The sequence below is a fragment of the Numenius arquata genome, chromosome 12, assembly GCF_964106895.1.
Source record: "Numenius arquata chromosome 12, bNumArq3.hap1.1, whole genome shotgun sequence".
In the NCBI taxonomy this organism is placed as follows: domain Eukaryota; kingdom Metazoa; phylum Chordata; class Aves; order Charadriiformes; family Scolopacidae; genus Numenius; species Numenius arquata.
This window is the reverse complement of record NC_133587.1, coordinates 35681924-35709047: the sequence shown is the minus strand read 5'-3', so window position 1 is coordinate 35709047 and position 27124 is coordinate 35681924. Positions and strand designations below refer to the sequence as shown.

The window sequence follows — 27124 nt, the reverse complement described above, 5'->3', positions numbered from 1 at the left end:
CTGCTCCCCCAGTGCAAGTGAAGCAGCCCCCCTCCTCCGCTCCCTCCCTCCTCCTCCTTCTCCCTCCCACTACACTCAGCCGTCGCCGCCGGTCAGAGAAGGGGCGACCGGGGAAGCGAAGGCCGCGGGGCGGGGAAGGCGGGGGAGGGAGGGGGGGAAGCCGGGCCGCCGTGAGGGGAGCAGCCCCGCGGGGGCGGGCGGCGGGGCTCGCCGGCGGCGGGCGGGAGGGAGGGCCGCGGGCTGCCAGCCCGGGAAGGGGGCAGTTTGTGCCTCCCCGGGGCCGGCGGCGGCCCCTCCGCTCGCCTCTGCCGGGGTGAGCTCGGGGGGCCGGACCCCGCTCTAGATGGGATAAGCTGTAAACATGTTTAGCTTTGAAGGGGATTTCAAAACAAGGCCCAAGGTGTCTCTCGGAGGAGCGAGTAGGAAGGTAAGAAGCGGCGCCTGTCTCCGCGTTCGTGTCTGTGTCGGGTTCTCGTGTTATCCTTATTTTCAGCGTTGGGCCTTCAGAAATGGGAGCAGCTATGACTAAGGTTTAACAGAGAGGGGAAATCGTCCCCTCCTGATGATGTGTGTCAACGATCTCTGTGTTGTGTTTTTTTTTTTTTTTTTTTTTTTTAAATCAGGCCACACACCCCCTCCCAGGCTGGTAGTGTAGTAAGAATTGTGGGAAGCGAGGAAATGTCTCCGTAGCTCGTCGTCGTCCGTCCCCGTCCCGTCCCCCCCCCAGCCGCACGGGATCCGGTTTGTTGTGGCTGGGAGCACCTCCCGGAGCTGTGGGTCTCCCGGGGGAACGAGGGAAGGACGCGGAGACCCCCCGTCACCTCCCTCCTATGGGAAAGTCTCGGGTCGTCCCCCCGGGCGGGGGGGCGGCTGACGCGACTGGGGATGGATGCGAATGGCGGGGGGGGGGGGCTTCATCCACATGAGGGAGGGCTGCGGGTCGCAGATTTAGCTTTTCTCTGTCAAGATTGCGTTCTGTCAATTTGTTGTTTGCAGGGTGAGTAGCAGCTAATTGTCTGCTCTACCAGACTATTGAATCTCCTTGGATTTATTGACGGAAAAGAAGCGAAATGGTTTATTTAGGTCTTGCTGATTGGACAGAGTAGTCAAATGTTTAGTCAAGCTCTGAAGGGCATAGAACTACCGAAGAACAAGAGAAAGGACAAGGTGTTTTTAGAAGTGGCCTGATTTGAAAGGGTCACTTTAATTCACTGCTAAAATACTGATTCCCCATGTTATCATTGGACATGATTGTGTGGGAAGCTAATGAGAGTTTTCATTAGTATTTTTGAATCTTAATAGGGGTGAAAATATCTTAAGCTTTTGTATTGTGCACTGTAAGCAAGTTCAGTTCTCTGAAACTTTTAAGGTTTGGCAGTACAGTTAGGAAACTTGAGCTAAAATACCACACTATATGATATTAAAATCACAGTGACGTTTGCATTTTGCTGTATTGTCTTACATAATTTATTAAAGAGAATGTGTAACAGAACTGTATTTAAATTGTGCAGCATTTCATCTGAATAGTCTTCTGTTTATCTTAAGACATTTCTGTTCATTGGAATACATAAAATGGCATTACGCGAGTCAAAAGTACCATAAATATTCCCCAGTTGAAGTAGGAATTGGCAGAACATACCATGGTCCTTAGCTGTATACTTTAGGTACTTTGCAACTTTTGACACTGACTTGCTGATAGTGTTACTTGCAGAACTTGTTTCCTTCTACAGAAGTAAACAACTGTCATAATATCTTCTTTTACACCTACTGATTTCTTCATGAAAATTCAGCAGGATTCTGTCTGTTTGAATTATATGGGACAAATTTATTAATGTTACGCAGGTAGAAATTTCCAAGGGCAAGTATTAAAAGGTGAAGGAAGTGGAAACTGAAACTGATGCATAACCTTCAGCCTGTCCAATACAGAGGTTGTATTTCATGATCAGATTGATACTGACTGGTCTGCAGATTTCATGATTTTCCACTGGTACACTGAAGAGCTTGTGCTGCATCAGTGCAGATCAGTTAGTTGCACCTTTGGATATCATGATTATATGGACATTGTAGATTGCCCTTGCAATAGCTGTTTATTTTCAGAAACTATGTACAGTACTAATGAAAGACTTTATTTAAACAGTACTAAGAATTACTTCTAAAAATGCACCTGAACTTTTATGTAAACATACTACAGCAGGAATTGGTGTGGCATGTGCTTATATGGGTTCCATGAGCTTTTTGTTATCTCGCGTCACAGGCTCCTTGTGATGATGTTTCTCATACCTACAGGCTTCAGTTTTACAGAAGGCTGAATTGTAAAATATTTCCTCTCAGCTTTTTGTGCACATGGAAAAAAACACCCCAATTGTTCTTTTACAAACCCCCTCGCCCTCCCTAATGTGTATAATTTTAGAGAAATACAGTGTAGTTCTATCCCTGTATCTCTGCGATACTCTCTTAGCTGGATGCTTAGTACTGCCTGTTTTGATTCCATTGGTGGAATAAAGCGCATCTCAGAAATACTGGTAGAATATGTTTGCAGGCTGCTTTATGCTAAGAATAAGTCTCTACCCAATTAGGGGAGGTTTCCCAAATACCTGTATATTAGCAAAACCCTCCCCGTATGAAAGCAGGGACTTCACTCTGAGGAGATAGTGCTAAAGATGCCAGCAGTCTTCCTGGTCTGGATACAACTACACCAGAATAAACCACCAGCAAACCTATTAGAAGAGTTGCTTTGCTAATGTAACTGCAAACAGTAAATGTGTTGGTTATGGGTCGGATGTGTTGATACCCTGTCTGACATCGCCACGTGTGTTTGTAGTGTTTCTTTAGGCCTCACAGTTGTGGCGCTTAGGGACATGGTTTAGTGGTGGACTTGGCAGTGCTAGGTTTACAGTTGGACTCGGTGATCTTAAAGGTTTTTTCTAACCTAAATGATTCTGTGATTCCATGAAGGCTCCTTTCAGTGTAGGCACAATGATAGAAATACAGCTGGGGAGTTGTGGCATTGTGGTAGTTAGAAAGGTACTGAATCTAGCGTGCTTTCTCACCACTAACTTTCATGGCGTTTTTGAATGATAAAACCAGAGACCTTCGGGCGTGTTTTTACACTGTTTGCATCTTATGTTCATGTGTGTCATGATGGTCTGAATTACAGATGCAGTAGAGAGGTGTTTCAGTCCAACCAAACCTTTTGCCAAAAAAGTAGTCTTTAAGTACCACTTATTTTTGTTTAAATCCTAGGTCACAAAATTAGTGTTCTTGAAATGACTATCCTTGTTGACCTATCCTTTCAGAACATTATTGTAACATTAAATGTAAAAATATAGGTGGTATTGTTACTGTTTGGACTTTTCCTTCCATATCTACTTTCAAAAATCTACTGATTAGTTTGGACTATTTGCACTAGTTGTATATTTCTTTGGGGGTATAGATACTGTGCTTTATTTACAGTGTGGTAAGTTAATTTTTGTGTGTTTTTTTTTTTTTAATTTTTGCGGGTGCTTATTGTCACCTTTAAAACATGATTCCCTGCTTTATGAGGTTTTTCAAAAGTTAATTTCAGATTTAAATTTTAATTAAAACTGGCAAAACATTTTTTTTTTTTTTTTTTGTTTTACTTTGGAAGTAAAATAATCTCCAAAAATGAATACTGTTATTGGAGTCCAGTACAGGAACATCTTGAATTACTCATGGACTTTCTGCACAGGACAGTAGTTGTTGCCTGAAAGGCTGTGGCTGCAGAATTTCTGTTGTGTATCAGGCAGGAAAAAAGAGGTGCGTCTGAAGAGTTGGTTTGGGGTGAGGTTCAAATTGAGCTGGTCCAACCTAACTGTGCAGTGGACTGAAAGAGATGGTTCTTCACCCAGATGGTTCTCACCTCATCTTTTGTTTCCCATATAGTGAACATATTTCTGCAGGGTGGAGTGTCACCGTGCCTTCTGGTAGCAACTGGCAGGTTTCACTAATTTTATCGTGAAGTTGGACTCTTGGTGGCATAGTGCAGAATCTGTTTAACACCACGTCAGCTTGATTTGGTACAGTCAGGCCTAGTGTTCCTTTATTAATTTTATCAGCGTTAAGAAAAATATGAGGTACCAGTCCTTTAGTACGTTCGTGCAGGGGGATCCCCGTGCCTGTGCTGAGGTGTACAAGGAGCACTGTAGCTCTACCTTATTTGTTTAGGCTGTGAAATGTGTTAATGACATCTTGTAAGCCTTTAACAGGAAAAATGGTTAAAATAATATTATTAAGTCAAATTTACAGTGTCACTTGAGGTACCTAAGACATGCTTTTATAAATCCCCAAACTGTTTAAAATATTTTTAAATTATGATGCCAGTATGGGATGGTTTTAAAAAAAAAAAAATCTTTCTTTTCAGGAATACAGATGAGTTAGCACTGTCATAAAAGTGAAAGTGAAACTGACTTCACTGAGTTTCTTTTTGGTTTTTTGTTTTGTTTTTGTGGAAGACATGGAAAATTATTAATGAACAAATAGTGATGACTCCATCTGTATTTTTAAAAGTCTTTTAAATTTCTTTTAATGTGGACACTTTTAATAATTAAAGATCTTTAATTTACAAGGTTTATGTTTTGTTTTGGTAGTTACTGATTTCTAAAGTTAATAGCGTAACATTAAGCATTAGATTCCCATATATTTTCGCCCCTGCTCTCAGCTAAAGTGCAGAGATAGAACTCCAGAAGCACCTTGTTTGCCCGTTGTTTTCTGTATTCTATGCATGAAATAACTTCTTGTGGAATAAAAATGAATGATTTAAAAACTGTAAGATTGCCAGTGTATGGAGAGATCTGCACAGGTTGGGATTGCTTATGGTGATAGATGTCTGTAAGATTTAATGATAGGACTGATTTAAAAACAGTTTTTTCTCTCTTTCCAATTGATTGAGGAAAGTTGTTAATTTCGGGAAGGAAGAATTACTGTTTTATTATATCTTATTTGAACCTACACCAGATCACAATGGAAATGAATGATGCTTGGGATTTATAGTACAGGATTCTAGGTTACAATTAGAAATTTGCAATTTATTTTTGAATGATGGGAAAGCATTGCACAGATTTGCTCCATAAGACCTTTGTCCCATAAGGCACATGGTGTAGGTCCTTATGCAAGTACATAACCTCATTCTGAGTCAGAAGTGTGTTTTGTCCAGAACATTGAAACGTCAAAGCCTAAGTCTTGAAATACTCTTTGAATTTCAGGTCTGTGGTGTGGGAAATATGAGGAGACCATTATGTTGTAAAATAATGACTGTCAGTAGGAAACTATATAATTAATGCATACTAGATTCTTGTGGATTTTTCCCCCTCTTTGTGACATCTGAGTTTCTCCTCATTTGAAAGGAAGCTATGAATGATGGAATTGTATTTAGCCAACAGCAGTGATCACAGTTATTTTCAGTTATGTGCAATTTTCTCAAATTAAAAACAAAAATTTCTGCTTATATAGATATCCCCCCTGCTTGTTTCTGAGAAATTGAAAAGTTACTCAACAACTACAGTCATGTGTACAGTATACATCTTAAAAATCATAATACAGACAAACTTGAGAGTAAATTTAAGAGCAACTTAGTTGCATTTCATTTGGCCTCTAGAGCCTCCAGTCAAGTTCTAGTTCCACTGTGTAGTTACTGTGTCAAAGGGGCTTCCAGATACTCCCTACATCCTACGGTAAAATTTGAGCTAAAATGCTGAGGTGTTTTCTAGCAAGCACTGTGACATTGATTTCAGTGATGCCAGGCTTTCCCTGGCCAAATGCCTTTTCCTGAGCATATTTTAAGTACTTTAAAATACCTTTTTCTGGAACATGGTATAATTTTAATCATGATGTAAATAATCAGAGATATGAAAAGTCACAAACTGTTCTAAAGCAGATTTTTTCAAGCTGATGAACATGTTTTACTCAGCCTGGCTGAGCTGTGAGTTCAGTGGAATTTAAATTTTTGAAGTTCAGTTTGAGACATTGTTAGTCTTTTAAAATGCAACTTTCTTTTAATATTCAGAAAAGCCAATTGAAGTGGAGTTTATTATGTCTAAAGTAATGTTGGGAACTAGAAACATTGTTGAGAACCACTTTGGAGGGGGACATCCCCAGTGTCCACGTTTGTTCTCTACAAAGAGATGCTACAAAATCTTCCTTGTATTTGTCGGACTTACCAAATATGAGTGTTGAAAGGAATTTTATTCTATAAATTGCTTATGTCACTTAATCTGCTTTGGGAGTTCTGTGGTTCAAGCTAAATTCAGCTGAAAAGTCATGTTCCTTGTTTTAAGGAAAGAAAAAAGATGCAAGGTCCAGGGTTTTGTAGATTAAAACCATACAAGATTTTAAAATTGTGCCCAAAAGTTGAAAGATCAAGTACTTACTTGTTTTTCCATGAAAATGCCCGAAAAGTAATGTCTTCTACTTTGCATGATCTGCTGTAATGTTAAATAGAACAGCGTTCTCAACTAAAGAAAGAAAATAAACCCCTGTGGTTTACAAATAAATCTCAAACTTTTATTAATAAAATGTTTAAATTTTTTGCATCATTGTATTTTTGCTATTTTTTTAAAAATGTGCTCACTGTTTAGACAATACCTGAAAATAATTACGCAGTTTCACATTTGTATTTAGGTTTTAAATTTACCTGCATGGAGCTAAGGTGGCTTGATTAATGTGATTGTCCAGGAGTGTTCAATTTCAGATTTGAAAGAGTCAGCAAATACTAAGAGTATTTGAAAAAAAATTAATTATGTGTACTTTTTTTTTTTTCTGAACCTGAATTTTGAGCCAAGAGGGCTGAAAGTTTATTAGTGCTCTTAATGCAAGGTGTCAAAATGCAGGACAAAAAGAATCGTAATGTGTGTGTGTGTGTGTGTTTATGTTATTCAGTCTTTGTCTAGGATATGTAAAGGGTAGGAGTTGAGTAAACATACTTCTGCAGCAAAATAGTGTATTTCAGCAAAATGAGGACAAAAAAGCAGTTTTAATTAATTTTTTTTTTTTTTTTTGGTATTTGGAGTTTTTGAAGCACTGACATTGACATTGTTACACTTGGATGTGGCTGTTATTATCAGCTGGTCTGTTACAGCAGTGGTGTGACTTTGAACTTTGCTGTGATGAATAATACGGTACATAGCAGTTTTATCCTGATGTATAAATTACCATTTTAAATATTGCTTATATTACTTAACATTTTTTTTTATGGTAGTCACAAGCTTTCCTTTCTGTACACTGTTTTCCTTCTGCTTCCTTGTTTTCACCTTCTGTCTTACTCTTTGAGTCATCATCCACGTCACATTGCATTTTGCTGTCTCTTTGCTCTTTCTTTGCTTTCTTGTTTCTTTGTGTCATGTCTCACATATTTGAAGAAAATGTCTCAAATTGGCTCTTTGTGGTCCTGCAGGTTGTGTCCTGGAGCATGAGGTTAGTTGTCTTTACCAAGATCTCCTGTTGAAGGAAGGAGCGGACAGGAAAGGGGCTCTTAGGAATACACTAAATGTGGCATGAAACACACAGTGTATTCCCTACTCTGCACTTTGGAGGTCAAGCTGCTGCAGTTTGGTTATTTTTTCTTTTTTTTTTTTTTTGAGCGGTTTGGTTTAAAGAGTGCTTGCTTCATAGAGACCAGATTCTTGATCAATGCAAAGCTGGTGATACACTAAGTGAGGATACTCCGCCCTCTTATATCTCACCCTCTCTCCAAATACTTAAAATTGTTTGGCTCTGATAAGCCCTCTGGCCACTTATTTTCCTTTATTAACTAATCCATTACATTCACTGTGTTTGTATCTTTTCATACCATTCTCTTCTCTGCTCACATGTAGCAATTTGTCTTTCTTTTGCTTTTTCTTTCAATCCGTTCTGAAGTGTAAGGACAAATTTAGCAACTTCTGCTTCTAAGCAGAAATTCTCTCTATATGGCTCTGCCTCCGGAATGAAACTCTCCAAGCAGATTGAAGAGATGTCACTGTGTTCACTTCTAGATAGGAAGGAACATTTTAATAACTTCTGTAACGCATCAGGTATCAGCTGTTGGAAAATAAGTAATCTATTAAAAAAGTCATGAAACTTTTAGCCATCTGTTGGTTATTTCTTAATTTAGTACATTATTTTGCCTTTTTTTGTATGTGTGAGGTCAGAATCTCTTGCCTCATATTACCAAGCAGACCCGGAGCCTTTTCTATTGCTTGAGTGGAGATACATCATCTTATGTACAGATTTTGTTATGATTTGTTTATACTGCATTTAACACATGGAAAAAACCCTGTCTTTAGAGGACAATAGTGGTAGTTAGTGGTGTCTTTGGACATAAATACTGTCTTTAGAGGAAAAGATGGTTAACCTTCTTGTGGGATTTTTTTATGCTTGCTCCAGTAAATGATCTGAAATACAAACCCAACTTTAAATTCCTTTTTTGCATCTGTGTTTTTCTTCTTTCTTTCTCTCCTGGTGGTCTGTGTTAAAGTATTTTCTATCCTAATGAAACGAGGAGAATCAACTATGACCTTGGTTACTCTGTGTCGTCAGAAAAGAAATGCAGAAGAGTTGCCCTCAGGTTTTGTATCTGCAGATGGAGATTGAAAATGTTGCAGCACAGTTGTTTTAGATGTGGTAAATCGTTTATAAACACTTGTTTGCCAACTTCAAATTTATTTTTGTGTATTCTGCTATAATACATTTTCAGCTTGAGTGTATTTTATTTCTTTACTTCTCTAGACTACTAAGGGCATAGGGTGAAAAAGGAAGTTGTTATATGTGTACTAGAAGCAAAAAAAGAAAATAGTTTCCTTAAATCTATTGTCTGTTATTAGACTGGATTTGGGAAGGTGCCAGGCTACTTTCAACTCTCATTGTCTGCAGTGGGGGCTGAATACTCTGCATCAAAAGGAATTATTTTGTATATTTCCTTGGAAACTGCACAGAACCATCCAGTAAGAGATCCTTGCAAATAAAGCTTTGTTTATATTTTGTGATCTTTGTGTACTGATTTAAGATTGTGGTTTCAAAAGCTAGCACACAGGTTTTCTGTTGTAATGATGTTGTTTTTTAGAGGCCTTATAAATACTTTAGTGTTCTTTACTCTATTGGAGAGGTCACTGTTATGAAAGGTTCAGTTTGTAGCCTTAATTTGGGTGAAGAGTTCAAATTTTTAGAAGAAAAAATTCCTACCACTTGTGTTATATAGGTCTGTTTTGACATCTTTTCTGGACAAGATTTGAGGAAAAGGATAAGTAAATATAAGAGCTTAATGCCTTTTGCAAGTTAGACAAAAGCATGGATATTTGGAACAGTATGTGATTACTTTGAACATGCCACAACTTGCTGTATGCACCTGGGCCAATGGCTTACGTATGCTCCAAGCAAGGAAAACGCTCAATAAACATTTGGTCCTACCTGGTAGGATTGGGATCCTATTATGTTTGAGCTCCCTCATTTGTAAATCCATGATGTTTGCCTAGATTATTTGGATGATGAGAACACAGAGCTGGACAGGGATCAGTACAGTTTGCTGCTGTTTGCCTGTCCTTTCTCTTTCTACATAGCTTCCCTCCGTCACTGTGCTTTTTAGAGGGCTGCATTACATGTATTTGTAAGAGTGGAAAGTGATTACTTTTCTCCAGTGTTTTATGTATTCTGTATTATGAACAATCCCCAAAGTGAAGTCTAGATTAAATATCATTAACATATTTGAATCATGTGTTTGAATGAAAATGCAATTGTATTTTTTTTTTTTTTTGTGCTTCATAGGAAGAAAAGGCTTCTCTCCTGCATCGTACTCAGGAAGAAAGGAGAAAACGAGAGGTAAAGTAGACTGTAAGCGTTTGCATGGACACTGGATTTATCTTTGATGTAGTAACATTTACAGTGCAAAGTACTTTATGCTGCTGCAGTCGCGCTTAGTTAGGAATGTTTTGTTTCAGTTTGCAAGTTCTACATAGTCTTCCAGTATACTAGAATTGACAAACCGTTTGGCTGCTTTTAAGGTGATTCCCAGAAGTGATTTTTCATCTCAAAAGAAGGTAGTTAAGCATGCACTAGGTGCAAAGGGAATTTTTTCTTTTTTTTTTGGTGCTCGTTTGATCTAGTCTTTGTTGAGAAAAGGCAAGTTTTTGGATAGTAAATTGCATTTATTTTGCCTTTTCCATAATCTGTTACTATGGGTTGGTCTTGGCAAACTGTTTTCTGCTCCTGGTTCTGCTATGGTTTGTTGAGTGACCTTCAGCAATTCACTTGCCAGCGTGTGCCTCTATTCTGTGGAGGTAGAATCAAAACAATCATACTTGACTGAGTCCTCAAGTGCTTTGAAATCACCTGGTAATTGAGGAGCAATGAGAAGCAGTTGTGAGGCTTTAGAAAAATCTTAAAACTGGTTTGAGATTGAAGTTTACTGCCATGGATAATTCAGTCTGGAGTAATGCAAAGGAGGAATAGGCATTGAAAGGAAAATTACTGGTTTTAAAACGTTAATATATGTGGCAATATGAAATCAAAATTTAGTAACATGGAATTAAAGTGAATATCTTTATTTTGTCATTTTTCTACTCTGATAAGAGTAGAAACAATTTTAGTCTTAAAAATTATTTTAAAAGTGTAACTGTAGTTTTCATGCTAATCAAGAAAAAAGAGCTGTTTGGCCCTTAAAGATGGGTTTGACTCTTGCTGGATTAGATACAGGTTCTGCAGTGGCTCTTTTGTTTCTGAGGACAGTAACTGTAGTGTTTTTTTTTTTTTCTTTCTGACATGTATGTATAATTATGGACCAAGTTCAAGTATGAAGTTACTAGGATTTCGCCAGTTAGTTCAGAATGATGTTGTATGAATTAATTTTATGATCAGTGAGTCTTTATCAACGTATGCAAAAAGAGTTTTTTGTGCATCATAAACTTTTGGCCATATACTGAAATAACGCATTCAGTTGCTTAATTCTGTCTGCACAGCTGGTGCAGAGTCATATACTCATATCTGTATATGCACACAGATACACACAACGATTTTTCTGTGACATATATAGGATTCTCACAAAATGAATGACTCCTCTGAGAATGAAACCAGTTATGGCTTTAAAAAAAAATGCCTGTAGCAGAATCTTAACAGTGACCTCAGACTTAAAACCTTTGCAATTACGGGTCGCTAATTGACAATTATGTATTCCAGGATAAAACCTGTAACTAGAGAAAAGGAGAACGTATCTACTTTTTAGTTGAGCGTTACATTATGATTATGAAGGGACAGTGCCTCTCTGTAATTGAAACTCTCTCCTGCTTGCCCCCATACTTTGCACTTTTCCTGTTAGATACTTTGGAGAGAAAAATAACCTTTGGCCTATCAAAATTTTTATTTTGGTCCATGCTCTAGAGGTAATTAGATTCTTTCAAGTATATGCTTATTCTGAGAAATTGCTTTACGAGTTGGGGTTTCCAAGGTAGGCATTGAATAGCAAATTCATCTGATGTTTCTCTGGTCAGTTCAGGTTAAGTTCAAGTTTTTGCAAGTTGAAAGTTTATGTGAACTTTCCCAAATGTATTTTAATGAAATTTATAAAAACGTCTTGATGGTTTGTTTTGCTTGGTTGCCCTCAGAATTATGGACTCATTATAGTGCAAGGATTGAGGTTAAAATTTATCTTCTCAAAGCAGGTGTCTCTGATTTTTACTCTTGATCTTCCTACTTGCCCTTCCTCAACCATTGCTTTGTAGCTCTAGGTTTATGAGAAACTACCGTATTTACTTCCCTCCTTCATTCCCTAAGAAACTATATGAACATTATTAGAAACCTAATTACATTAGCCACTTCCCTTTGATATTTGTTGTGATGGGATATGCTGGGGGTGTTGTCAGGGGATGCACTGAGTGCTCTCTCTGTAGTACCTGAAGCAAGCTGGCTTTCAGCCCCCCAGAAAGTGAGCCATTGTGTAAAGGGATGACTTTAAATACACTTTCTAGCTACTGAGGAAGACATCACAAAATGACTCACTTTACATGTCTGGTTTGAAGGAGAGAGCAAGTATTTTTATTAATTTCCATATTGTGCTCCTGGACTTAAAGAATTAAGCTTGATTTTCTTTTTGACAGCAGTATTTTCTCCAAATAATTGGGGTTTTTTTGTTTATTTGTGTGGTTGGTTCAGTTTTTTGTGGTTTGTGGTTTTTTTTTTTTCCCTCCTCTAAATTACACCAACCTCATAATACTGATCTGTTGTTTTAATGGAAACTAATAAGCAGGTCTTCAGTGTTAGGTGGTCTATGCAGAAAGAGGACTAGTGTAATTGAATTAATGAATTCTTCAATGTTTTAGTATTAAGTCTTTGTCTAAAAAAACACAAATGTGTTTATTTTGGTTTCTGTGGTATTATGTACTTATGAGTATTAAACATTCTTTTGCAATATCTTAATGGTAGGTTTACACTTAAAAACATAAAAAGCTTTCTTCCTGATCTATGTATATTGGATGGAAACTTTCAAACAGTTTATTTTACTAATGATTAGTGCTTAATTTTCATTTAAAAAAATTCCTTTTGAATACAAATATATATGACTGTATAAATTAGTGCCACAATATTTTGATTTTTTGCTTTGTTTGATTTTACAGTTTATTTTACTAATGATTAGTGCTTAATTTTAATTTAAAAAAAATCCTGTTGAACACAAATATATATGTTTGTATAATTTAGAGTTGGTGCCACAACATTGATTTTGATTTTTTTTTTTTGCTTTGTTTTACAGGAAGAAAGGCGGAGGCTGAAAAATGCAATAATAATTCAGTCATTTGTAAGAGGGTACAGAGATAGAAAACATCAAGTAAGTATTTATTATTTATTTAGAAAGGCGTAAAACAGTTTTGCTGAAAAGGAAACTTTCTAGTAATAAGTAATTTCATTGGAAAATCTTCATCTTTTTGAGTATTGTGTAAGCTCACAAAGTGCAAGTTCTTTTTCCCTCTTGACATTTTCATTTGAACCTCAATTTTTTAGTGCATGAACGTTTATTCTGCAAGCATATATGTGACAGTGGACTTCAGTAGGATTATGCGATGTTTATTTGAGCTCACAAAGCATGTGAAAACAGTTAGGTATTAGCAGTTTTCACACGTCAGTGGAGCTTTTATTTTTTTCCTAAGGTAGTAGTTCGAGTCAAAAAGTTATTCTTTCCAAGCTGCTGTTGGGTAGATTATTCTAAGAAAGGGTTGTGTCTGGTTAAATTTACTAATCCTTGTTGAGTAAAATAGATGAAATGTTTCATGTGATAGTCTTTTCTTGAAAAACAACAAATTTGTTGCCATGTGTACTTGTACATAGTAACAGTAACTATGTTACCATGTGTATGTTTTGGTCTCTTAATAGATATGTGTTGTATCCATTTTACTACTTTACTTCCACTTTGGATGACTGAAAACTGAAATGAGGTTTTAAAAAATTTGCATCTCTGTTTGAAATCATAACCATTGATATATTGATGCATGTCTTATTTTTAAGTACTCTATCCAAAGAAGTGAATTTGATCGTTGTGCTAATTTGGCCCAATCTGGAGGAACCTTTTCCACTGCTAATGGAGCGAATTTGACTCTCTTAGTTCGTCAGTTACTGTTTTTCTATAGACAGAATGAAGATTCTAAGCGTTTGGTGAGTACTGTTACATACTTTAATCTATAGTACTTTTATTTCATGCACCTTTAAAGTACTCTTTCACTTGATAGTTTTGAAGGGATGCAAAAAAAGGCTTTGACCAGTTCAGTAAATTCATTTAAGAATTCTGGCTTTTGTTGACCTGCACTCTGTTGGTGTTTGTTCAGACAGAACAACTTAAAGTCAGATTTTGTATGTACGCACACACACGCACATAAAATCTTTGATATGAAGCCTTGAAAAATCCTGTGTGTATTATTCACAGTAATTTATTAAAAATAATATTCTTCTATTATAATTTGATTTTTAAACAATATTTTCCACTTAGCCCTCTGGTCATTCATAAGGTGTTTGGTTTTTTTTTTCCTCACTGGTCAATAATTCTGGCATATCAATTGCAAGTCCCTGCAAACTTTCCAAATGTACAAGTAAGTATAATTCGTAGTGGATATTAATAATGGACATTAAAGAATTATGGCAGATAAATTTGTTGCGAGAGTGAAGTTATTTGTAAGTGTAATTCAGTCTTAACTTTGGAAGTTTAGTACTAGCAGTCATGTAGCTTGTTGTGTAACAATTTTTTCTCAGATGAACATGATTGACTTGCTTTGTGTTTTTTAAGTCCTCCAAAGGTATCCAAAACAGGATTGAAATATTAGTATCTGTGTTACAATAAATAATACAACTTGTTGTTATAAACAGTAAACTTGTGCATATCTTTTCCCAGGTATGGATGTGTCAGAATTTAATTAAACAAAGTTCTCAGTTTGTTAAGCAATTGGATGGTCCAGACAGACTTACTTGCTTATTCCAAATAAAAAGACTGTTGGGGCTGTGTTGCAGGTAAATTCTTTTTTCTATATGCTACTGTCTAAAAGGCGTTAAGAAATTACGTTGGGCACTTCTTTTGTTTCTTTTTTTTTCAGCAGGTATATGATTAAATGTACATTTATCTGATGGAGAGGACTGTTTATGTTAAATATATATGTAGGCCATGGTATAGGATACTTGTTCCTATGTAAGAACAGTGGAATTGACTTTCAAGTTCAGTGTGTGCTTAAGGGATGCCCTGCCTAAGGATAGGCTTAAGTACGATCTTAACTGCTTGCATATAGCGATATCATTAGCAATTTTTGTGAGAACCAGAAGGTTTTCTTGGGAACTGATAGTGATTAGAAGGTATTATCAGAGTTAGAGTAATGTTCTAAGGATGTGCTTTGGATATATTTTGTTTTAGAACTAAGGTTATTTAAGATGCCTTTCCTCACACTTTGTTTTGAATGTAAGGTTGTTAAGCAGTTATGTTACTGGCTTCAGCAGTACAGTTATTATTTGTATTGGATGGATCCTGGGAGGATCACAGGAAGGTAAATCTATCAAGATGGCTTGAATAACTGGCAGCTAAAGCTTAGTGTTAGAAAACAATGTATTTGCTCTTAGTAATAATTGGAACTAGTTATACCTTTAAAATGTTTTTCTTTTTTTCTCTTTTAATGTTGAGGCTTTTTGAGAAAATGGTTTCATTCAAGTCACTGAACCTTGTGCTCTTATAATTGTGTCAACTGTACGTATAATAAATAGCGACAGCAGATACTACAGAAGACTTGAGTCGTGAGCTTCAAAGTCCGTATACAGTGGAACACAGCTGTGGTCTCACTGGATTGAATTGTACATTTTTGCTACAGTTGAAATTGTGGTTTTATAAATGCAGCTCTCTTAGTATTCCCACTCTCCCTGGGTGATGTGGAAAAGCAAAAGGAGTGAAGGAGTTGTTCCTGCCTATACATATAGGGGGAACCGAGGAAGAAGCTCTTCCTAACTTCCCCTTGCCGGCATGATGATGGGTGTCTATACTTGCTTTCTGAGTTATTTTAATTTTCTGCAAAAGCCCGGAAAGTGAGCAGTGGGACAGGTAGCCAAAAAAGTGTTTCCCTGGGATGAGTTCAGCTTCATGAGAAGGTGTAGCTTTTGATGCTAGGGAAAAAAAGGTGACTCTGTAATATCTTAGCAAAAAAATAGTAGTTTGCGGCTACATCTACAAAAAAGGTCAGAGTATCTTTTTTTTCTGTTTAGTGAAATGTCTTAGATATGGTGTCAAAATACATTTTTGCTGATAGGTCCCATCTTCCTGAATGGCTGTGAAAGAAAGCACATTGTTACAGTAACTATACCTATACACATCTAATTCTAACACTCTTTTAATTCTAAACAGGCACTTAATCTTCACCGTATCTGTGGTTACTGGTGGTTGTTTCATAAGCAATTTGCTAAAAGGATGGGATGGCTTGTATTTTTAATATTTCAGTCTGTAATGAAGGACATATTGCTTTAGTTATATATAAGACGTTCCCTAGAGTTTGTTCCCAGCCCGTATTGCTCTGGGGCTTTCATGACTTCATTTTTAATACGGGTAGTAATACATGTTGGAAAAACATGTATTATTCTTTGCTTCTCTTCCAGCTCATGCAGTAGACCTTCAAAGTGTCAAGTCAATGAAAGCAATAATTCAGTAGGATTTAAAGAGAGTGTGCAATATTCATAGAAACCCTAAAATTGGGAATTATTATTATAATAAAGGTGCCAATAAAAAGATGTGGCTAAACTACTGAGGACACTTGGAAACTAAGTAGAAATAAGTTATTTTGAGGTGAATGTGAAAAGGGTTTTTTGGTAGTTTTATTTTTAAATTGGTGTGCATATGCCTGTGGTGAAATAAGAGAAATATCTTGTTAAATAATTTTGCTTTCATTTAATTTATAGGCTATTGCAAAATTGCAATGACGACAGTCTGAATGTTGCACTTCCTATGAGAATGCTTGAGGTATTTTCATCTGAGAATACGTATTTGCCTATTTTACAAGATGTCAGCTATGTGACATCATTAATTGAACAAATTTTGCACTACATGATTCAAAAAGGTGAGTAGCTAGGAAGTGTAAGTTCTGGGAAATACTGAAAAATTAAACAGAATGCGTAATACCTGAAGACCATGTTCAGTCATGTTTTGCCTTTACCACAGACACAATGTGGTAAAGTGCTGCATACAGTAACCTGTATATTAGATGGATATTTTGCTTGTAATGAGATCATTACTTGAGAAATTACGGTTTGATTTCTTGGAAATTCTGTTTATAAATTGAATATTCTAACAAGTTAGTTATACAGACTTCTACGACAGAATTTGAGAGTAAGTGGATATTACCTGACGGAAGTTTTATTCCAGGAGCTGTTTATGTGCACACACACGCACACTCACGTGCACACTCACACACACTGTGCTAGGCCTAAGCTTTAGTTGTGTAGAAGCTGGGCTTTGTTTTGCGGTACTGTTCTCTGTAACTGCTAGCGTTCATTAGTATCATAAATTGTCATTGCCTTTTCGTCCTGCTAACACTAGAGATACCTTAGCAAAGAGATGGTGAACTAGCTTTTATTTCCCTTGTGCCATCATCAGTAAAACTGTTTGTAACTGCAATCAGTTACACCTGTGCAAACATACTGAAAGTTAATGAATTGTGTGGTTATCACTAAAATTCTGTTTTGTCTAGAGGAAACTTTATTACTATGGGAATGTGCAAAAAAATTAGTTTGGCTTTTTGATACCATAGCTCGAGTTTGCAAGACTTGTGGATGGGGAAGAAAGACAAAGACATGAAATAAAACATTTCGGATCCAGCTTCATTGGTGTAAAACTTAAGAAGAGGACCTTCCAACTAGACTATCTTATCCTGTCATTACAGTTTTGGTTTTAACTACTGCATGTTGAAGTCACTATGAGGAAAAAAAATGACTATTACTGTAGCACATTTATTTTACTTAACTAAATTTACTTTACTTTACTTAACTAACCAGGCATAACTAAACGTATAGAAGTATTTGTATTTGTCTTATTGCTTACTATATAATAAGTATATCTTCCAGAATACTTTAATACATTACACTTTTGTTCTTTTAGTGTAATATTAAGTTCTCACAACTGATCTATGGAAGTTTATCAAGATGTTAGATCATAAATTTTAGTAAAAAAAATCAGCTTTCTGATCACTTACAATCAAACCAAAAATAAGTGTTTGTGTGCAACTACAGATGTTCTGTCTCCTAATTGCTTATTATGGTTATTTTGTAAAGAATCTGTAATCAGCTTTTTTAGGATATGGTTTTGTATAATTTTTCTTGTCAGCATGGCTAAGTTATTCCTTTACAGTGATTTCCACTTGTATTGTGTGTCAAGGTAAGTAGTCCCCGACAAAGGGTCTTAGACTGGACCTCTCAATAATGCAACGCTATTTACGCATTTATGGGGGTTCCTCTAGTTTTGGAACTTGAGGCTTAGTTTAGGAGTTCATTGAGCAAGAGGAAGTTGGTTTAAGAAGAATGAAATCACATGATTCTATTTGTACTTTAGTAAGACAAAAATAGTTTATGCTCTACTCATGTCTTCATAGCTTGGGTGGTAATGCATTTTATTACTGTCTGAGACATCCCTATTCTGGGAACAGTAATTGTACTCTTCAGCCTACTAAGGCAAGGTGTTCATAGAATTGAGACATTCTGCCAACAGGACTGTTACCTGTATGACAGAGTCACGTTTTGGAGTATAGAGGAAATTCATAATTTCTGAAAAGGTGGAAGGGCAGCTGTCAAAAACATGCCTAGAGTCACTCAGAGGAGAAAAGAGTGTCTTTTCCATAGGTCATTGTTTAAAAAAAAATTAATTATTCACTTCATCAGCAGGAGTGGTTGATGTTTGAAAGATCGAACTGACTCTGAATGCAATTATCTATCTATGATTTTTATAAAGTTATGTTTCCAAAGAGGTTGTTGATATATCCTGTTAGTTACGTGAATGTGACTTGGACTTACTATTGTAAAACGTACTCCTAAGTAAAGCTTCATGCAATGAAATGTAAAGTATTTTTCAAGTTAAAAATGTTATGTATATAAGTTGTTTTCTGCAGAAAAGAAGAAAATTAATACTGTATTTAAAAAGTGATATTTCTTATTTTCAGGCTACTACAAGTCGCTTTATTTGTTAATTAACAATAAGCTTCCCTCAAGTATTGAGTATTCTGATGTTTCTCGAGTCCCTATTGCAAAAATACTTCTGGAGAATGTTCTGAAGCCATTGCACTTTACATATAGCTCCTGTCCAGAAGGTGCAAGGTAAATAAAGATAATATAGGCTAGTTGTATATTTATTTGTTATTCTTGAAGGTGCACAGTTTGTTGTTGAGTGTCTAGCTATTCTTTCAGTGCAGTTTGTTGATTTATTTGCAATATTAATGATTTTTTTGTAATATTTTTCATCGTTGAAACAACGTAGTTTCATGTGTGTTTAAGAAAGGCAACAAAATGCTGAAGACAACAATAAACAGCACAGAGAATAGCAGGTATCATAATATGTAGGAACAGGTGTGGAAAAAAATTAGATGAGAACAGAGTTGCAGCTAAGGGCAGATGAAAAGAATTTTACAATTAAAAAGAACTTTGACAAAATAGCTGAGGTTTATGAAGAGAAATAACTAAGTCAGCTTTTTCTTTCAAGAGGGAGGAGTCAGGTATGTAGAAAGATGAACAAAAATCAAACTCTGGTTATATCATGTGCTAGTGTTTTGTGTTAAAGTAGTATTTTTGGGGATAATAAAGCCTTACTGTGGTTTTTTAATGTATTTTTTTATTTCAAGACTATAAAAACCAAATTTAACCTCAGAATAGTTTTCTGTGGGTTCCTGAAAAGTTTAAGGATAAAATTACGTATAAGATCATCAGGAAAAGCATCGTCAGAAAACGTAGTGTAAGAAGTTCTTTTTTGAGAAATCTGAGAAATTTGGTTTATTAGCACAGAATTAATGGAGCACGTCTTTGCTGTCTTCTTGATGGACATGTTCAAACTTGCAAATTGATGTATTATTCCATGGGTATAAATGTGGGAAATTGTGTCTATATTTTCTATAAAGATAATTTTTCTTCCTTTCAGGCAGCAGATTTTTGCAGCCTTCACAGAGGAGTTTCTGGCAGCACCTTTTACGGATCAGATATTCCATTTCATCATTCCAGCGCTTGCTGATGTGCAGACCATTTTCCCGTATGAACTCTTTCTGAATGCACTATTACTAGCAGAAAGTGGGTGTTCAAGAAGAAGTGATCAAGCCCCATGGCTTTTTTACTTTGTGTTAACAGTTGGAGAAACATACTTAGGTGAGAAAGCTGAATGGTCAACTCATTGTTTTTTCATATTTGAGTTAATATATTATGTATTTCCACAAAATGGTTCATTGCCAAGCAAAACTGACAGTTTGTGGATGCAAATATTGGAGACAACTGTTTTATTAGCTATTCTTACCCTTTTCAGTAAAAAGTACACTTAATTTGGGGAAATTTGGCATAATATGTTTTGGTCAGGTATTTCTGGTAAAATATATTTTATAGTATGGTGTGGTCTGACTAATGATCTTTTTTTTTCAATGTATGTACTATAGGATCCCTTTCAGAGGAAGGACTTCTTGTATATCTGAGGGTACTCCAGACTTTCCTCTCTCAGCTGCCTGTGTCTGCTGCTGGTACAAATTGTCAAGATGCAAACAGTGATTCTGAAGATGAGGATGAAGAGATCAGTAAAATGACAACTACACCAGTAAGCAGTGCAGAATTCCTTTGAATAAATTTGTATTGCAGCAGCAGCAGCAAAAACATGATTACCATAAGTCCATTATTTTCCTAGGTACATGTAGAAGGGAGCATGTTTACTTCTTAAAAATAGATGAAACTTCTTAAAAATAGAATAGTCATAATGGAAATATTGGCACGTTCTACTTGTGGCTTAGAGATACTGGTGATGTTTAAGATGAGATTAACTGAAAACAAAGAATACATTTCTATTTACAGGTAATTTAAAATAATTTGTAAATTAGAGAAAATCTGCTCTGAGGAGACTTTAATAGATAATACTGTTTATTGCAATATGCTTTTCTTGTTTCTCCTGTGACTTTTTCATGTATTCCAGATTTTTATGCATGCCCATCTTGCCAAAAAAAAAGGGGGGGAGAGTGGGTGGGGAACCCCTCTCTCTTAAAAATTAGTAATTGGATAACTTGTGTCCTTCAATGAGCCAGACTGCTTTGCTCTGAGGGCAAGATAAAGAGAGGAAATAAGGAAAAGAAAAGGTTGAGCTCCACTCAGTTCTATGCCAAGAGAAAGCATTCCTCTTCCTGTGCTTCCAGTACTACACAAACACATAATAGCCACCCTGACGTATTTTGTTGTTTGTTAACCCATGGGTTATGAATGTGAAAACACTGTTTGTAAAGGAACTTACAGTTGAAGTCCATTTCTGGATTTCATGTCGAATGCTGACTGATGTCGGAGGGGAAGAGATGACTATTCCCACATTTTATGCCAGTAAATGATTTTGCTTTATCGTATCCAAGCGTTGCAGAATGTGCCGACTTTAAAGGGAGTCTTTCCCACTGGCCTAAGTTAAATGATCGATACCACAACCCAACAGTTTCCTACCTTGGGATTTGAGTTGTCTCTTGGGACTGATGCTTTTAATAACGGTACTGTGATATACATACGTGTGTATGTTTTAATTATTGTACAAGAAAACTTTACATTCTCATAAAATTCTGAAGTGTTTTGTTTTTTTTTAAAAAGGGGATACTTGATCATTAAAAAGACTTAAAGCAAATTTTTCTTTGATATATTTGTAGGGTGATGGGAGAATATCAGTTCAGTATATAACTGAGGAGTGCCTGAAGAAATTGGATACAAAGCAGCAGACAAACACTCTACTGAATATGGTTTGGAGAGATTCAGCTAGTGAAGAGGTCTTTACCTTGATGGCATCAATCTGCCACACGTTAATGGTACAACACCGAATGATGGTGCCAAAAGTCAGGCAAGTATAAATAATAGTGATGTTGTACATCTAAGATTGGTTTTATTATATACATGTTTTTTTTTTTCCTGTTTTTTCTTTTATGATCAGCTGAAATGAATAAGAATTTCAGAATTTAAATAATAATTCCAGATAAACCAAAGAGTGGATTCATTCTGTTTCTTATTTTTCTTCTTGTTTATTGTGCTCTCTCTGGAGTAATCACAAAAGTGTAATGTCTTGGTTTCTTTAGTGGGTTGCAAGTAAGTTAGTATTCTATCACCACCTTGAGGACTATGGAACAAGTAATGTTTGTGATCAAAAAATCACACACAAATGGGGATTGCAAAGGTTCTTGAAAGGAGTTTATCCATCAGCTTGCTCAGAGGCAGCGTTAAGCGTCATTATAGCAGATTTGTCTAGGTTGCTTTTTAAAACTTTCAGTGATACGAATTCCAGTCTCTGTAACTGGCTGAGCACTGAAACCAACTTGCTCTCTACTCCCTTTAATATATAGCCAAAATCTGTCCTGCTACAAATGAGAACAATTCCTAACTGTTGAAACCAACTGTTGTTGTTCGGGAAGGGCTTTGGCACCTGAGATGGAGATAAGACTTGTTCGTTTGTACAGCACTCTCTTACAAAGGCCGCAAACCACAAATGTCAGTAACAGTGGAGGAAGATTTGTGGCCTTTTTATCTTCAAGCAAAGACCCATAAGTATTAACACCGTTCTGGTGCAAGTAGTTTTGAATAAGTCTGTAGTTTCTGGTAGTAAAGTAAGTATTTAGGGAATGTTGTAAACATAATCAATTCAAACTGCATTGTAAACAGTGATACAGAAAACTAATTAGGTGCTATCTTAGCCCAATGGTGTTTATAACTGTTAGAGGAAGTAAGATGTCAGTGAGACTGTGATTGCTCGATTAGGGTAATTAGTTCTTTGTAGACTAATTGCATTAGAGCAGGATGTGAGAGCTGAAGATCATAGCAGCAGTTGAATTAGTATGCCTGCTTTATTGTTGCAAGTAGTACATTGCCTTGGATAGTAATTACTGAGTTTAAATGCATCACTGCTTTGTCTTGAGGTTCACTGGTGAACTGTGTGGAACGGGGTGTTTAACGAATAAAGAAGTCACACAGGACTTTAATTGTATGAGTGTGGCATCTGTTTCCTCTGAGAAGCCGTGTTGGGTCTTTGCAATTATTTGTGGTAACAGGCGAGTTACACATGGGATGAATTCAGGAGTTAGGAAAGCTCTACTCATCATCTTGTCATGGAAAGTGATTTACAAATTTTAACTTTTGAAAAGCTCCAACGTAGTTGAATTTACTAATTTTAGAAATAAGTATTAGAGATACTAAGACTTGTGTCAGTAATACCAATGGAATTACTTTCATAATCAAAATGGAAGTTAATTCATAAAGGTATTTGGTAAATTACAGTAGGCATTTAAAGTAGTTCTGACTTCCAAGTCAGTCATAACCCAGCCGCCTGGCATCATCATGCCAGGAGTTCTCAGTCTTTTGCCCTATTCTCAGTGCGCTTTAGACCTCGCCTAAGTTACCAAGCAGCTATTCTAAACATTCTTTCTGGGTGTTTTTCAAAGGGCATTTGATGTTGTTTTAAAGGTACTAACCATGTGCCATTTCAAAAGAGAATGAAAAGATTTTTTGTCATTAATTTCCACCTTTTTTTAATTGCTGAATGATTTTTTAAATGCCCAAATGATTTTATCAAATTTAATGTTAATCTTTTGAAAGATGCTTCACTTGTTTTGAAACTAACTTTTAAATTACTTAATGTTCAGAGTAAAATGTATCTATTTAATTAAACCATGTAGAAATAGTTAAGCAGAAATAAATTATTTAAATTTACTCCATTCTAAGAGCTCAAAAAAGCTCTTTTATTTTCTGTTTGGAAACATACTGGGTCAAATGGTTTAAAAGATAGAAAAGGTTGTTACAAAAAAGTTGCTTATTTAACAGCATTTACAACTGTAATAGAAAATAATGGTAATTAAGAATTTAAAGGCTGCAAATCAAAGTGGGATGTTAAATAAAGTGAGTAATAACTGAAAATAACTTTTCAATAACTGTAAAGAAAATTAGGCTAAGATTAACACGGGCTTTAGAAGGGAGGAAACAACAAATATCTCTGTGTTGTTTTTATAGTTTGAGGCTTTTTTCCTTCTCGAAAAAAGATACAGACTTATGTCACTCTATTAAAGCTGAATGCTTTTCTTCTTGTGGCTCCTCAGTACATCTTTGATTTGACTGGTGATAATACTGTATGGTGTTAGGAAAGTCAGCGTCGCTGCGTTAGCTCAGTAGTTTCTTTGGTTTTGCAACAGAGACCAAGAGAGAACAGAACACGATACCAAAAAGTGCAACGTAGTTTTGAACAGAAGGAGCAAGCCTCTAAAGTTCCTTTCTGATTCTCTACAGAGACTGGTGGGATTTGAAGGTGGATTAATGGAAAAGCATGTTGCTTTGGATTAGTCATTGGGAATTTTCATAAATTCTGAGTAAGTTCTAGAAAGATGCAATCAAGCCCAATTAAAGAAAATTAATACAAGACTGAACACTAGGTACAGCTAGGTTTTTCCAGCAAGCCAGATGAGAGGTGTAGAATAAAATCCTGATTGTGATGATGTCATTGGGAATTGTACTTGTTTTCAGAGGGGCAGGGCTTTCATCTTTAAATTATTGAATACAGTTAATAAAAAAAAAAAGAAGAAAAAATGAGTCTTGGAGTGTAGTTCTCATTATAAAGAGATTTGCAAGACTTTTGTTCATCAAAACTATATGTTAAATAACTAGTAAATTCTGTTTCTGTGAAATATTTGGGGATGTAATTTAATACCATAGACTTTAGGTCATCACTACGGCTTAATATTAAACAGCGTTGGGAACTCTACTTGCGTTGGGACTTCACTTGCTTTCAGCTACCTGATTAGTGCTAATAGAGTAATTGCTAATCTTGGTTTAACAGTTTCATAGTGATCGTACATTACTACTATTTAATTAATATAACGTTGGTAATCTTAACCTGTGGTTGAAAATTGTTTGGAAAACTGACATTGTGGTGTCATATTAGCAGCCTGTATACATCCATGCGCTGAAGATACTTAGGCTTTGCGTGAGGCAATTTTGGTAATTCTTTAGGGAATGTTCTTACACTGTGGTGTTTTTCTTAAAACCAGAATCATTGTATATGAAGTTTTAACTTTTTTTAAAATTTTTTTTTTTTTAAGCTCCGCTTTACATTCTTGGTCCAAGAAGTATAAAACATCCTAAAGAGCAGTATAGTGCATTTAAGGGTGGCTTTGCCTGCAGTCTCCTACCTGTGACACCTTGCAGTTCGGAAGTGTCAAAATCCACTGCCCCGGCAGCAGTGACCTTTCACAAACTGTATGAGCTCCTCTCATTCTAGTGTATTCTCTTCATTAACTTAAATGGTCTCAGTGGGAAACTGGGCCCAATTTATGACCTAGACTGAAAATCTTGCCTTTAACTAATTAACTTGTAGTGGTGCCTCAGCTAAATTAAGCTTAATGGGTCATTTAATCTGTCCCATTGCGCAGGAGGAATTTGACACCAGAGGTGTCCAAAATACTGTTCTGGCAAGTACGTATAAATCATGTAGCCTTTGTGGACAATTAGATACCTATGGAGAGAAACAAGGTTCTAAATAAGTGATTGTTATGTACTCACTTTTGGGAGCAGATAATTTAATTTGGTATGATTAAAATAGATACTTAACAGAAATCCCTGGAATGAATTTAACTCTGTCATAGCCTGTGGCTGAGACAGTGTGCCTTTTTCCACTTGAAAGGAGCTTATCCTTTCTGGTAGTAGAAAGGTGGTTCTTCTCCCAGACTACAGTGCTAAATCTGAATATTAAACTTTAGAGAAGTATTAATTAATCCATTCTATAAAACCATGTATAATGATCTCATAATAAAGAAGTTGGTGGTATGCAGTGAGATTTTCAAGAAAATGCAGAACCACTAGATAGGCGGGGTAAAAATGCAGAGTTTAAACTTTAGCTGCCTGTTATGTTCTTAGAATAGTACAAATATTGAAAATGAAACCCCTGAGTTAGATTATAGAAATTTACAGGAAAAAGAAATAATGTCTAATCTTTTTGATTTCTAGTGCTTGTGTGTGCGTTGCTTTTTTGTTTGTTTGTTTGTTTTTTAAAGGAAAAACTAATCAAGATTGTATAGACACTCAAGCTTTACATTAACTGATTTCTGAAGTTTGTGGGTTGATAATGCTTTGTCTTCAGGGTATATAAGCTATTCCTGTAATGTTCTGCAGTTTATCAGGAATTATTATCTTGTCTTGTGGCATTTTAATGTAGTTCTATCTGGAAATACTGTTTTTTAGCAGATGCACATCTTTTTTCTGCCAGAGAAAAAGACTAGATAAGGTAGATTGACTTATTTTAATTATCAAAGTTCTTATTTTTTTACTTTTTATTTTTAAATTTTTTTTTAGGCTTTTTCATAGGTTTTTTTTTTTTAATGTGAAGCCAAAAATTTTTGAAACTTCTCAGTACAGCCAATTTCTTGAACTGTTGCAGAGCTATGACTTTTCAAGACCACTCTTGCATTGTGGGTGGTTTTGGTTTTTTGGTTTTATTTTGTTTTGGTTTGGGTTTTTTTTGGTTACAGTTGTTATCTTCTACTTTGAAAGCCAATTTCTAAACTTGGAGTGGGAGGGTAGTAGATTGTTCCTGCTGTCATTCCTTTTGCAATGGATTATATTTCAGGTGAATCTAGTGATGTAAAATTTTTGTAACGCAAGGCCTAATTTACCCTTCTGTGTTTAGTTTGTAGTTTCATGTTTATTTTCTGGTAACAGTATCGAAACTTGTGAATTGATGAATTAATCTGCTTCATATTTCATAGGTATATCATACTGGTAAAATAGGCTGTATGATAACATCTTCTACCAAATTTGCATTTTTGTATTTAACCAGATTTTCAGGGAAGGGAAATGTGAAAGTTGAATACATTCAGCATTTCTGGAATTGGGCCATGAAATATAGCAGTTGCTACAATTGACTGCCTGAATCACGGATATGGAATAAAAATGGCTAAAACTTAGACAAAGGTTATTATTATAAGCTCTTAAGGTTTGTCCTTTTTTTCCCTTCATTATTGCTGGATATTACTAGAATGAAAAAATGAATTACATTATGATAGGTTCAGTGTCCATAATGTTTGTTCATTTCTGCTAAAACTATTACATAATTTCCAGGGATGATTGTAAAATTAATAAGTTTTTACTTGGAAGCCCTGTGAGACCCAACGGCACTGTGCCAAATTACTTTTCATTTCGAATACGAGGCTGAAAACTGAAGGTCACTGAGGAAATTTCTCATTTCAGAAACCGAGACATCTGAGCTATATCATTCAGATATTTAAACATTAGAATACAAATGCTTGTTCCCAATTAGCTAGATATAATAAGCCCTTCCTTACATGATAATGTGTAATTTCCATGCAAATGTCAAAATAATATGACTTTAGAAGGAAGTAAAATTCCCATGTATCAAATTCACATTGAATTTTTAAAAAAAAATTTCACATATTTAAAGTAGAACTTAATT

General features: G+C 35.9%; 1 protein-coding gene across 1 annotated transcript in view; it reads left to right on the top strand.

Annotated features, from left to right (window-relative positions):
• Positions 1-361: 361 nt before the first annotated feature.
• The window catches only part of UBE3C (ubiquitin protein ligase E3C), a 77338-nt gene continuing 50575 nt past the window's right edge, over positions 362-27124 (top strand). The window contains exons 1-10 of the mRNA XM_074157038.1: positions 362-427; positions 9754-9807; positions 12728-12802; positions 13477-13623; positions 14354-14469; positions 16387-16544; positions 18636-18789; positions 19604-19824; positions 20106-20260; positions 21336-21523. Coding sequence (XP_074013139.1) covers positions 362-427; positions 9754-9807; positions 12728-12802; positions 13477-13623; positions 14354-14469; positions 16387-16544; positions 18636-18789; positions 19604-19824; positions 20106-20260; positions 21336-21523 — 1334 coding nt within the window. The remainder of the gene's footprint in view (positions 428-9753; positions 9808-12727; positions 12803-13476; positions 13624-14353; positions 14470-16386; positions 16545-18635; positions 18790-19603; positions 19825-20105; positions 20261-21335; positions 21524-27124) is intronic.